At 38.9% G+C, this 14,015-nt stretch overlaps 1 protein-coding gene across 1 annotated transcript in view; it reads right to left on the bottom strand.

The window, feature by feature from the left end:
• Window positions 1-666: 666 nt before the first annotated feature.
• HSF2 (heat shock transcription factor 2) overlaps window positions 667-14,015 on the bottom strand; it is a 35,502-nt gene continuing 22,153 nt past the window's right edge. Inside the window, exons 2-13 of the mRNA XM_054991639.1 lie at window positions 12,836-12,944; window positions 11,560-11,687; window positions 11,038-11,162; window positions 10,736-10,811; window positions 10,100-10,161; window positions 9,915-9,999; window positions 7,552-7,697; window positions 5,198-5,467; window positions 4,418-4,523; window positions 4,098-4,151; window positions 2,741-2,825; window positions 667-1,351 (exon numbers count right to left, since the gene is read on the bottom strand). Of these exons, the coding sequence (XP_054847614.1) occupies window positions 1,062-1,351; window positions 2,741-2,825; window positions 4,098-4,151; window positions 4,418-4,523; window positions 5,198-5,467; window positions 7,552-7,697; window positions 9,915-9,999; window positions 10,100-10,161; window positions 10,736-10,811; window positions 11,038-11,162; window positions 11,560-11,687; window positions 12,836-12,944 (1,536 nt within the window). The 3' untranslated portion in view covers window positions 667-1,061. The remainder of the gene's footprint in view (window positions 1,352-2,740; window positions 2,826-4,097; window positions 4,152-4,417; window positions 4,524-5,197; window positions 5,468-7,551; window positions 7,698-9,914; window positions 10,000-10,099; window positions 10,162-10,735; window positions 10,812-11,037; window positions 11,163-11,559; window positions 11,688-12,835; window positions 12,945-14,015) is intronic.

The following is a 14,015-nucleotide window of genomic DNA, read 5'->3' as shown; positions in this document are numbered from 1 at the left end:
ACAAATGCAGATAGGCACGAGACAATCTGGTGTATCGCCTGTTTTTATACTCTGGGACAATATGACAGGTTGCCTAAAAACACTGGGAGACATGCTTAGTCCTCCTGGTATCCTAATGATTTTCTTGCAAATGCTCTCTCCCCCCTTATGGCACGCAGAAAGCTTTTGTTTCTTTGTATATGCTCAAATATCCCTTTTTATCACAAATAAAGCAGAATGCTAGATTTTAAAAAGCACAAGTGTAGACCTCCAACAAAGAAGAACTTCCTTGGTTTGAACTACAGAAACACAATGAAAGGTACGATGAAGGGTAAAAGCAATGTGGTTATTTTGAGTTGGTTCAGTGAACCATGAGCTAAGCACTGCAGATCTCCCTCACCACTCACGCAGACTTTTCCATCCCCAAGGGAACTAATGACCTCACAGGTAGGGAAGAGGTTGAGTTTAGGGGGGGCGGGGGGGATGAACTTTCCTACTTTTTCTGGCTAACTCCAGTATGGGTCGTATAACCGCAGACATCTACTTTCTTCCTCAGTGAGAAAGGACCGATTGAGGAAGGGGAACAATGGAAAGATTCACTGGCAGAATGAATTCTTATCACTGGATCCAAACCTTTATGCCTGCAATACTGAAGATGTGGCAGCTCAATGATGCAACCATACTGAATTCTGGTCCCCTAACAGTTTTATTTAAACAAAGTTGTAAAAATAGAAAAACAAAGTACAGGAGAATAAAACTGGAGTGCTATGTCACCCCCTCCCCCCCACAGTACACTAATGAATTACTTGAATCAATCTTACATTAGGACCAAAAGCAAACAAGAAAACCGTAACAGGTTAATAGAGCATATTTGATTACCTGGTATATTCAGAATACATATAGTTCCAAATAGACGGCACTAAAAGTGTACTAATGTGAACAAACTGGGTTTGTATAAACACTTGAACTGCTCTGAATTGGTGGGATATAGAATTAGCTGTTCTGGGTTCCACATTATATGCTCTCACCAAACGCCATTTACAAAAGATAGTCTAAATAAATAATGTGTGTCATCTCTTGTGTTAGTTGTTCAGTAGTGGCATATCAGTGTCCATTGGCACAGGAGCAAGTTCACACAGATAAAATAGAGTGGCTTCATTGGCTTCTGCTTCCGTCAACGGTTCCAGGCGGACGAGTTTGCTTTGGGTTGGCTGAGGATCTAGACTACTTTCTAGGAGTTCATCTACTTCTAATGGTTTATCTACAGAAGATGCCGCTTCAGATGTGGAATTTGCACTTTCTACTGCGGAGTTGGGATTTCCATCAAGGAATGCAAGAAGGGGGAAGGCAGTATACTGAACAAGTTGTTTATCTACAAAAAGAATATAAAACAACAAACAATTATCAACTACAAAGAGTAAAAAACTAATGAAATATATACAATTTCTATATCTAGCCACTCCACTACAATTCCCTGTCCAGATATTTGCATTGCAAACCTTTATTCTGCTCAAAATAACCTGATGAAATATTAATAAACACAGGCTGATTTGGAAACATTCTTTCTACTATTGGGGAATACAAAAGGAGAATCCACAATGGCTTGCGGGGGATACTTCATTTTTTCCGATCTTACTCTCCTCCTGGTAGCCAACCACATTCTCTTTCCCTACTTCCTTCTCTTCCCACTCACCATCCAACTTTTCTTTTATCTGCCCCCTTCACCTTTATCTATTTACTTAATTTGTACTCCACCTTTCTCCCCAATGGTGGCCCAAAGCTGCTTACATTATTTCCTTCTTGTCCATTTTATCCTCAAAACAACCCTGTAAGGGAGATCAGAGTAACATTTATGACTAGACCAAGATCACACTGCAAAGCTTCCATTGCAGAGTGGAGAGTTTGTCACTCTAACCACTACATCGCATTAGCTTTCAAACTTTTCCTCCTCCATTCCCACTGGCAGCCTCTCCAGGCCTGGCCAAATCATGTCAGTTGTATGGAAGCCGTCACTGGGCCTAAGCAAGTTGTGTGGCATCAAGACATAGCCACTGCTGTACATCTGGTGTCCTGCACAAATTGCATCCTAGCAAGTTGCCTGGTCCTGATGAGTCCACTCTTAAGACAAGAAAGAGGGAATCAGGAGTAGACTGGGAGGCAAAAATAGCCCTGGAAGGGCCCTGCCCCCTCCCCATGCCTTTTATTGACAGAAATGTGTAGGCTGGCAATATTGTTGTAATTGTTAGCAAACCTCCCCCCCAACGACAACCAAGTTATCAGAAGGCATCCGTTTCTTAAAGGTACAGGCACTGCCTCTGTGTGCGTGTGTGTTGGGGGGGAATTTAGAGCTCAGTTTTTTCTGCGAGTCCAGGTCTTTTCTCAGGTTCGTAGAAATAACTGTCTTGTTTATTCAAGGCTCCAACCTCTGGATTCAAGCAGGGCTTTTTTTCAGGGGGAACGTGGGGGAACGGAGTTCCGGAACCTCTTGAAAATGGTCACATGGCTGGTGGCCCTGCCCCCTGATCTCCAGACAGAGGGGAGTTTAGATTGCCCTCCGCGCCGTGGAGTTCAATCTAAACTCCCCTCTGTCTGGAGATCAGGGGGCGGGGCCACCAGCCATGTGACCATTTTCTCCAAGGGCAACCCACTGAGTTCTACCACCTCTTTTCCCAGAAAAAAAGCCCTGGATTCAAGTATCCATGCATGTTGAGCAACAGAATATATACGTAAGATATACATACATAAATACTGATGCACCAACCTGATTTGGAGGTACAATCAGGCACATCTTGATTAGCTGGGTGACTGCCATTTGTTTTCATAGTTTCAATTCCCTTTGTCTCCAACTATGAAGAAATCATTACAGAAATCAGATTTTAGTAAGGCATTAAAAATGTCTAAAAGAACAAAATGAACAGGTAATATCCAACTGCAAAAACCCAATGCTGAGAAATCTAGGAGTTAAGACACAGAAATACCCTTATTTCCCACCCCCAGTAAGTATGAACTTGTTAGGACTAGACATGGGCACGAACAGCATTATGAACAGAAAAAACCCACGAACAGCCCAATCTGCTGTTTGCGAACAAGCTGATCATGATGCCCCATCCTAAACAGGTGGTCGTTGCAAGCCTCTTTCCTTGCCTTCGCAGCAGTTTCTCAAGCCAGACAGTCTGGCACCTGCAATCAATCCCCTTGGCAACCATAGGCAGGGACTGAACTCTGTCTGAACTCCTTCTGCCTTTCCTTCTGGCTTTAACCCTTCAAAGTACTTCCAGCAGAGACTCCTGTTTTTGCCACTGTGAAGAGAAAATGAAAGCCAACGGGGAGATCCATGGATCATGCCTTTTCCGGGGTGCAATCTCCCTGAAACTTGGGGGGTCTTCAGAGGACAGTGAGGACTATGTCCCCTGCAAATTTGGTGGAAATTGGACATCGGGAAGGTCAGTTGGTAACCCTTCAAAGTAGCTGCCAGCAGACACTGCTGTTTTTGCCAGGACAGGGCCCTTTAAACTATCAGGTGGCAGACAGCAGGGGGGAATCCCCCCTGCCAGCTGATAGTTTAAAAGGATCTTTAAAGGGCCAAGTAAGTGGGTTTGAGGGGAGGGGGGCTAAGTGGGGGAGGGGTTGGGGGGGTTCTGGCCCCCACAAACAACTAATAACGAACATGTCCAGGAACAGTTCATGTTCGTCCATGTTTGTTGTTTGTGGATGGTAACGAACGACGAACAGGGTGTTCTGGGTTTTTTTTCCCGTTCGTGCCCATGTCTAGTTAGGACAACCTCAAATAAAAAAATGAGGCATTTAAAATGATGCAATTTCAAAATCAGTTGTCAATGCATGCAGCTTTTCTCTGCTAATAGATCACATTTTAAAAGGAATTACTTGTGTAAAACTACTATTCTATCAGAATGGATCAGTCTCCAGTTACAGAACATGAAGACTGTTTAAATGCAGATGGGTAACTTTTTCATAACAAATTTCTAGTACTGGAAAGCAGCATCAAGTACATCATCCTTAACATACTTCCTTGCTAAAATAAAAAAAAAAAATAGTAACATGCCATTTCAACTGATACAATTGGTCAATGGGCTCACTGATGTACTCTTTAAACTTACTTTTGTACTACTGATATGACCTGTAGGATTCATCTGCACGGAACTTGAAAAAAGCTGAAGACAAAACACAAATTTCTATATTATAGATCTATACTTAGTTTAATTGCAACCGGATTTTTTATTCTTCAAAATGCAAGACTGCAGAAAATTGTAAATCAAGTACAAACTACTATTTTGCAAAAATTTCTTTCAAATTCTAAAGTTTGCGCTTAATATTTATACAGAGAATTCAAGCAAGATAAAAGTTATAAAATGCAACTGTATTTTCCATACCGAAGGCCTTTTTAAAAAAGCCAAAGGAAAATAGTGTTAATATTTACATCTACTAGAAGATCTGGGTCTATGCTGAACTGCCGTCCTGAGAGCATGGCCTGGAAGTCCTCTAAACTGCAATCAATGCTCTCAAGGTAGTCGAGAAGCTCAACCCTAAGAGAATACAAGAAAACGCCATAAGATTCTAGCTCTTCTAAGGAAAATGTTGCACCAATGAATCAAAATAAGGTGCAGAACTGCAAGTCATCTTAGGTTTCTCAAACGTTATAATCAAACCAGGAACACAAGCAGGCATCTCTTTTCAATTTAAAGGTGGTGATAAGACATACAAAATACTTTCCTATCCCCATAAATAGCTACCGCCTAAAATTTCACACCTAAAATTGTGATTCTCAGTCCCTACTGGAACTAAAATTGAAATATTTAGGATCAGCTGCTCAGAAGGAAGCCATTAAGTATCTGAAACACAGTTTTCACCATGGAAATGTCAAGCATCCAAGGGATGATCCAGACAGATCATCAGGAGTGGGGCACACTATTCATGCACACCAATTTTGGAGCTCTTACCCTTCTCACAACCCCAAACCTAAACGTACATACTATGGGGAAATTTGTCACTTAAAAAATTACAGCAAACAGTACAGTTACTTTGAAAATACCTTAACTGAAGAAAACACTAAAGACAGGTTTAAACTCAACTCCAAAATCACACACATTGTATCCGAAAACAGTGAAAAGTATGAACTACCTTTTGCAGTTCAGCTTGAAATTCTTGAAAAAAAGAATACCAAGAACTTTAGGATACAGATTTCAAGAAAATGACTCACTTTCCCAGAAGATTGATATTTTGTGAAATCACACCATTCTCACTGAGTATAGAATCCATCATTGAGACTGGATCTTCGGCAGTTAAGGCTGACTGGCTGTTTAACTGCACAGCACTGGACATTAATGGACTTGAACCATCAGTGGAAGGACTGACAGAACCACTGGCTGGAACAGTTACTGATGCAGTATTTGTATTTTCTTGAATTATAGGACCGTAGTCATCCTCATTGTCATCTTCTACTATTACAATATCAGGAGAATGGCTACAGCTGCAGTAGAGAATTAAAAAAAAGATTATGAAACAACCCCTACCTTTTCTTTACAGCTAAGCTGTAAATGTATTCAGCTATTTCCTGTGTTAGGAGCTATAGAATGCTTTTAGTACTACCTTCTCTGAAGTTCAAGATATTCTAATAATAGACATTCCTTTCTTTGGAAACAGAGACTTGAAATACACTTACTATTTATAGTGCAAGCCAAGGGTTCACATATAGCAGTCATCCTTACAACAACTCTGTAAGAGAGGCCAGCATTGTTCACTCTTATTTAAAGATATACAGCTGATAATGACTTGTTTTATGGCCACTTGGTGTTTTTATGACTAGAAGAGTTTTGAACCAAGACAAGGCTAGCTATCACTTAATGCTTGTTTCCTGCTGGTAGAAGGACACTTCTATTAGTGAAAATCAAACACACCTTTCACTATTTCCCCTATCCCACTTCAGATCTCAACATCATCCTCTCTGCAGTTCCTGGGTACCACTGAATCCCTTGAGGCATCATTTCAGGGGACATAGTAGATGCAAGAAACTTCAGTTCTACAAGTGGAGTTATGCTTGGAATACACTGGTTCCAACCCACAGTTGTCTTTGTAATAAACTGTTAGGAGTACATGCTGAGCAAGTATTAGTACTGAAGAAGTAGTAACAGATGGCACTCTATTCATGTCCACAAATCTCTATCACCTGCCATCTAGCCAATAACATATTGCTGCTAATACTTTACTACTTTCTTCACAACTTGCCAGATAAAACTAGTTTCAGCCTTCGCCGTTCCCATAGCAATGTGTGAATCAAAGCACATTTCAAAGTGGCTTTTAACAAAGATGAGCCAAGCTGCTTATTAAAAAGGGACCTTGTACTCACGACTAACCACTGTGCTATGAAAAATGAATTCCTGCCATCAAGTCATAGCTGACTTATGGCGACAAACAAAATAAAGGAAATCTCTTCACACTGTCTGTAACAATATTGAGACATCTGTCCCAGGAAAATCTACAATTTAACTAATTACTAGCAAAAAGGAAACACCCAGAGACAAGCGATGGCAGCTATGAGGATAAATAAAAATATTACACAAAAATCAGGTTAGTAGAAGATATAGCATCTGGTCTCCATTCAAACGAAGTAAAAGAACTTTCCCAATGAATATTATAGTGGCAGGAGACCGCCTCCTTCCAATAACTGAGCTCCTGATTCCGTGCAGGTCTTGTGTTAAATTTAAGCTTATAATATCTCTTTTCTTAATCACTTAAAGCCTGATTTTAATGACACACAAGGCAGTTAGATTCACGGTAGTAAAAAAGGGAACACATTTTATTGATAAAAAACATCTCTAGTGGGCCATTTCAACAAGTGGGTGTCTTTCCACCCCAATCCTGGAAGACGTTATCTGTTAGTGATGATGCCCCAACTCCCATCTTATGCTAATGTCGGAGTGATCTCACCACTTTGGCTGCATCCCTGAAACAGTGTAAAGTATGGTTCTTAGCACTTCAGAGCCACATATATAAAGATGTGCAAAAGCAAGTCTGGCCAACTCGCTACCACAACCTTACCCTTCAGATATGAGTGACACAGGCAGACTCCAGTATTGTCTTTTCCAGCTCTTCTGCAACCAGGCTGAACTACTGCAATATTTTGCATATGATCTGCCTTTGAAGACAGTTCAGAACATGAGGCTGCAAGGTTGTTCACCAGCACTATGTACGAGATCCTTCTACTTCAAACTTGAAAGGTGTACTAACTTGCACTATGCCTCTGGGCAAGATTTCAAAGATCTACTTAATAATAAAGCTCTACACAATCTTGAATCTGACAATCTGAAGTGCCCCAACTTCTCACATACAAGCCTCTGCCCTGCTTGGATCATTGTCAGGGACCTATTCTGTACATTACTACCTGCAGAAGCAAACTAGATAGACTAGCAACAGGGCCTTCTTTATAGTGGTGCTGATATTGTAGAAGTCCATCTCACACAAAGGCTCACCGAGTGCCAGCTGAAAGCATCTATATTCTCCATAGACTTTGTTTTTATGCTTTATTTCAGGAAGCCATGTACAGAAACTTCTTACTTTGAATCTGAAGCCATGTCCTCACTGGTTTCTGGTGTAACTGGAGCTTTTTCTTCATCACCAACATCATCAGTGATATCATAAATAATTATATCCTCTAATAACTGTTCTCTTTGCTTTAAACTATCGGTCCTGTTGAGTGGTACCTGCCCAATAAACAGGAACAAAATAGTTTCTTAGAAAGACAACTCCCCAAATAGGCATACTTCAAAGCAAATCAGCGACTGAATACAAGGTAGCAAATATTGTAATCTTAAAAGCAGAGGACCTGCAGGGGACTTCTGGTGTGTTTGAGGGGTGGAGAGAGATGTCATTCCTTCCATTCTGGTCCCGTTTTCCACACTTTTCCTCTTTCCTTTCATGTGACACCACCATTAGCCTTGCCCTTTGTTCCACCCAACCCACTTTTTCTTTTTGATTCTGGGTCTTCAGCTTTAACACTAGTCCCTTCCCTTTCCTTGCTTGCTTCAATTCTGAGAGCTTTTAACTCCCCCTTTTAAAAAATGTTTCAGATTTTTTTATTCCCCTATTTATACATAGACCCATTAGGTGGATTTTTTGCTTTGAACTCTGAGGCCAAGTTTGGAATATTAATACACTGAAACTATCAAGAGACCAAAAATCTGTATAAAACATGAATACCATTATATAAGAGATGGAGAATTAAGACTAGTAGGGAGATCTAAATGCAGTGGTAATGTTTACCAGCAATTCCATATCACCACAAGTCAGTGTGTAAATAAGTAATTACAAATATATCATGTCAGAATTTAATACTGGAAAAATCCATCACAGTTAAAGAATTTTAAAAGCTTTAGGTACATAAAGATATCAAACTATGTGGTAGATTATGCCAAAGTCTTTGCAAAAAAACTATACCCTATTGGTTAAAAATATCTTTTTAGATCCACTCTTTACTGCTGGCTTCTGACTTATCTTTAATCTTGTAAGACCCAAGTGCAAGTGAAACAAAACAGTCTGTTCGCTCCACCTTCAAAAACGCAGACCAACTGATATCACCCATGCCAGAAAGTTGTGTGTTCTGTGAATAGCTCCATATCCATACCTGACATGATGCAAGACCATTCTCAATCTCAATAGCAGTTGCAGATTGAATTGCAACAGCCATCTGTTAGCTATGAAAAACTCTATGACTGCAATGGTTTCATGTTATTTTACATCTGTTACTGTCACTTTTTCATGAGTGTGTCATGAGCTCCGTAACTGTGCCTTTCAGTAGGTACAAATCCACAGAGTCACAAATCAAGAAAATCAACTCATAAGGCTATGAGCAGCTTTCATTCTGGGAAGGCAAAAAAGCAGGGAAGGGCTGGGCAAAAGGTTCCATCTACTGCCATCAACCCAAAGCAGCCTGTACAGTCTGTTAAAATCCATTAGAAGCAATGTATGACAGAGCCAAAGACAGGTAATAATTTCCTAAACTCACTTCATCACTGTAACCTTAAGACCAATATTCAAACAATACAAATAACAGAAACTGTTGGATAAGTTGCAATCAGCTAAGTGACTATATTCACATGTGGTGGTCATGCCCTGTAGTATCAAAATTTAGGGAGAAAATATAGAAATGGAAAATATCAAGTTACTTATGCCACACTAGCACTGGCCCTACTAACAATCTGGGGGGAACAAAATAGAAAAGTGTCATTCAAAGGATTAATACTGTTCATGTTGATAGCGGAAGGTAATAGCAAAGTACTGGGAATCTGTAGAATCCTTATCATTACATTACTGGTACTCTGAATTACGGCAAATAGCTATGGCAATTGACATATTAACTCAAGAGTTGTTAAAAGTAATGCCAGAATGTCAGATTTTTATGAAGCATGGCAAGATTTCATTTCATACACTCATCAGAACAGTACTCAATATCAACATTTATCTGAACCTTTCCTCAAGCTATGGAAAGGAGATCAGATTTGTAGTATATATAGAAATATTTCAGAAAAAAACTCCCATATGCCATTAAAGATTTCCTCTCTACATTTTATATTGTGCAAGATAAATTTGAAAAGTCTTCCATTAACAGTTTGATTCAACATAGCTTGTTTTCTCTTTTTCTTCCTTTTGTTGTTTAATCCTTTTTTCTTTTATTACTTGCTCTTTTCTCTATTCTTCAATGTAATACTGTATGTTATGTCTGATTTAGATGGTGGTTTTGTGTTGTGTTTAAATTTTTTTTTAAAAAAATGAAAACAAAGGGACAGACTGTTCTCATTAAGTGCTGCTGAGTGTTGCTTTGTTTGTCTAAATAGTTTTGCTGAAGTATTTCTCTATTCCACTAGGCTACGATTTCTGCCTGCTCTTGTTCTTTGCATAAATATACTTCAAAATGAACTCACGTGATGTTTGTTTTCTGCAGGTTCTTTGACTATATGCTGGAACAAGTTGGACTTTGGAGCCCCATTGGTATTCAGAAGCAATGGGCTAAAACGGAAAAATACATGGTTAGTGAAGAAAGCTTCTAAAAGTGACAATTTAATAAAAACTCATTTTAAAATTTCAAGTCACTCAATGTTATACTTACCGCTTGCGTTTTAAACTTACAAGCTGGTTATTCTGAACAAGGGTAACAATGAACTGTACAATCTGACGAGAAAAATATTAACAATGCTTAAGTTTACTATGTATATGAGCACAAACTGCCATTCATTTTTTAAGGTTAACCTGAAACTAAGCGCAATGCATTTTCAGAAAAAAGTAGAGGAGAAAGAACCATAAATACGTTTTTAGCTATATTTCACAAAGCACTAGCATGTTTAAAACAGTTGTCTCCATTCATAAAAACAACAACCAAGTACACTGCACTACTGTCATGCAAATATATTAAAAAGAAAAGCTATTATTTCTTACAAAATCTACATTAACATTTCCTAACAAGTCGACTGAATGTTTCATCATCCTCTGTCCAAATCATTTCTGGGATGGAGAACATTTTAAAATCACCTTCCACATTTCAGATTTTTCTTCAACTCCTACAGCTACTAGGATCTGCTAGTGTGTTGCAGTTTAATCTAGCTTGTTCTAAAACCATCTTCCCTTCACAATCCCTAATTTTTTCTGGCAAAGGCAGTGCAGTTTTACATTGCTTTCCAGACTAGTCTACACTCCTACTATAGTTGAATTCAGTACTTTTGAATTACAGAAAACAAGAGTTAGTTACCTTGCGAATAACTTGTTGCTGCTGCAAATGTTTTGCTCTCAGTTCTGCTACTTCACGCCAAAGAGATTCATTTTCTCTGTTTAAAAATGTTAATAATCAGTCTGAGGATTGAAAATTGACACAATACTTTGAATTCTTCCTTTTAAATTATATTTCTTTTTGAACTACTACCAATAACAGTCATAGAACTGAACTAGAAGCTTCTCTCTCTCTAAAAAATATAGCCTTTCCTCTCTTAATACTCCTCTTCTAAAAATCAAGTTATGCAACCATGACCCCCCCAACTTTTTCATCAAACCTACCTTTTCAGAGCAGAGAGTCTGGATTCAATAGTCTCTTGTTTAATTTGAACTTTCTGAGCGCTACTTATGATTTTAGATAGGTCTTCCTGACGAATTTTGTTTTCCTCTGGTCTTGAAGAAGAAACCTGTACAAATTCATACTATAAATATTAGCTGTCCAACTATTTGAGGATCATCTGTTTAATATTTGGTAACATCTATGGCTAGTCAGCTATAAGGTTGCCAAATACTACATGAACTTACCTGTCATACTCTGAGCATACTCAGCCTCTTTCTAGGTAAGAAACAGTAGGTTGCATAATAATACAACTACTATATACAAAATTAGAATGGTAGGTCACTGATTTATATACTACTGTTGAGGCAGAGTTAGTAAGTAGTTAGTAAAAAGTGGGCTGTTACAGAATTTTAACTTTCCTTTAAAATAAAAAGCCAAAAATTTCGATGGCTCTGAGAAATTTTTCTAGCAATTTGAACAGAAAGGTGTAAGGGTTAAATGGTTCTGTGGAATTTGTCACTAACCTTTCTTTTAATGAGTTCTAATAAATCCTCCCGTCCCTGCTTGAAATAAGGGTGCTGGAACTCAACAGGGCCATCCCGCTCCAATTTGACAATACCAGAGTCAACATGGACTACCTTACGGAAACCGTCTGAAAAAACAAACCAAACTATGCAGAAGTTACTGAATACTTGGAGGCTACAACTCCTGTTCGTCAAAATAAAAAACTTCTAAATTCTGCAATGATGCAAAACAAACAAACAAACAAAAAAAACCCCTTGGTATCTTTGTTGCATTATCCTTCCTTTTCTCAACAATGAACCCCACTCTGCTAAAAGCTGTATTTTACCTATGGAACTATCCCAGGTGGATGCCTAATGCCAGAAATAAGAGGACTGAACTCCATGCACATCCTCTGCAATGGTGCCCTCTTTTGGCCTCCTTCTATCCCTAGAAGTACTAGATCTGTCTAGATAAAGAACAATCCATGCTTTAACTACATTGCTATTTGACCTGGAGAAACATAATGACAGTGGCAAGCATGGCATATTTTTTTCTTCTACCCAAAAAGCCAGTTACTTTAAAACTGGATGAAAGAATGAAAGTCATGCATAGGTGTAATGTGTTGAAGTGGGTATAAATATGGAAGAGTTCTCCATTTCACTACTACCTTTCAGTAGCAGCAGTTTTAAGGCTAGAAAAGCTGAAAGCCACACAGGCAGTTGTGATACAGCTATGTATAAACTCATAGAGAAGCACTATGGCAGTTACACCGGTCTCCATCAGTGCAGCAATTAACTCTCGGCATGCTTCATTTACTAAATTTTGTTACTAAATTCACATTTTGGATGTTCTTCCTAGACCAGGATATGAACGCACACTGCTACAGCATAGATTAAAACCCACCCAGTCTAGGAAATACTATCATCATGATATCTGTTAATAATCACAGGCTTGCTCATCCTCTCAAAAACCTTATATTCAACAGATTATTTTCACTTGTCAGAAGAGACAAAATAGATCTTGGTACATGGGTGCAATTGTAAAAGCTGCTCCCTGTTTTGAATCCATTCTCGCACAACATCAAATGTCCTTCCCTCTGAATTCTGTTTTGAGAGATTCAGCATAAGTAGTTCTGAGTCTGCAGTTTGCTTGCCTTCTTCATACGCCATCAGAGCCAAAGACTGCAGCTGTATATAATTCAGTTTGCCTATTACTGCAAGAGAAAACCTATCTTGGAATGTTTATTAGATTTCTCCTAGTTCTAGCTTAAGTTAGACAGACATCAGCAGAACTCACACATATTTAATTGTCTCACGAAGCTTGCCATGTTGTTGTGCTTGAAGTACTTCGGAAGAATCTCTTTTGCAAACCTCTGTTCATCCAATACAAGGAAACTCTGGCCATTCTGAAATCAAGATCATATACAATTGTAGTAGTTCAGCAATTGCAAGCAATTTCTTAACCTTAGCCAATGACCTCTCAAAACAGATCGTCATGCCTTTAAATGCAATCAGAATTCAAATTGGTGTCAGAGATATACTTGGTACATTTCAACACAGTAGCAGAAATCAAGTAAAAGAATGCTTCTAAATAAATTTATGCAAATGCATAGTACCATACTTTTTTTTAATTGTCCCTATAAAATATACTAAGTCCCTTTAAGCCTGTAAATCTTATCTGCTGAAAGACTCTAGGGGCAGAATAAACAAAATATTAATTACTAGAAAACAGGCAAAAATACAAAAATAAATTTAAAACTCCACTTGAGTAAATTGTTACGCGGAGATGTGAAAATACTAAGTTACTGAAAGTTACTGCAGCACATTTATTTTGCTTTGTCAAAAAATATGAACCTATTTAATATTTATTGACTGCCACACACTTTTCTTCAGCTCTCCTCGTATTGAGTCTGCAGGGGCCTCTTTTTGATTCATTTCTTGTTCAAACCAGGACCACCAGAAAGGCTAGGAAAATACAGCTGGATCTAGTGATCTATGGATTCAGGAACCATGGTTCCCCTCCTGCACCCCATTTTCTGGGCTTTCCAATCTGTGAGTAATAGTAGCCATGGCGGTGCTGGGGCTGGGGGTGGAGAGAACAAGTTCGCCATCTGCGTGTCAGGATCAAAAACAATGGTGTGTGTGTGTGTGTGTGTGTGATGGGGGGGGGAGATGTAGGAAAGTTTCACAATCATCAGCACCTTCCACTGAGAGATCACTGAAAACAATCTAGAATTCTGAAGTGCACCAACATACAGTAAATCTAGTCTTGTACTGACCATATTGGCACAGTGTCTTTTTATTATTACAGTTATAGGAACAAGCCAAAGGAAGCTGAATCCATATACCACTGATACAATGACAGCTGATAGGACCCGTAACTTGGGGGATCGTAAGGTCATTTACCACCCCTGGACTTGATGAGGGTAAAAAGAGAACCAGCTTTTAAGATTGATGGTTCTATGTTCCAAACATAG

This window comes from Eublepharis macularius, chromosome 1 (genome assembly GCF_028583425.1).
Source record: "Eublepharis macularius isolate TG4126 chromosome 1, MPM_Emac_v1.0, whole genome shotgun sequence".
NCBI lineage: Eukaryota > Metazoa > Chordata > Lepidosauria > Squamata > Eublepharidae > Eublepharis > Eublepharis macularius.
This window is presented reverse-complemented; position numbering and strand designations above follow the sequence as displayed.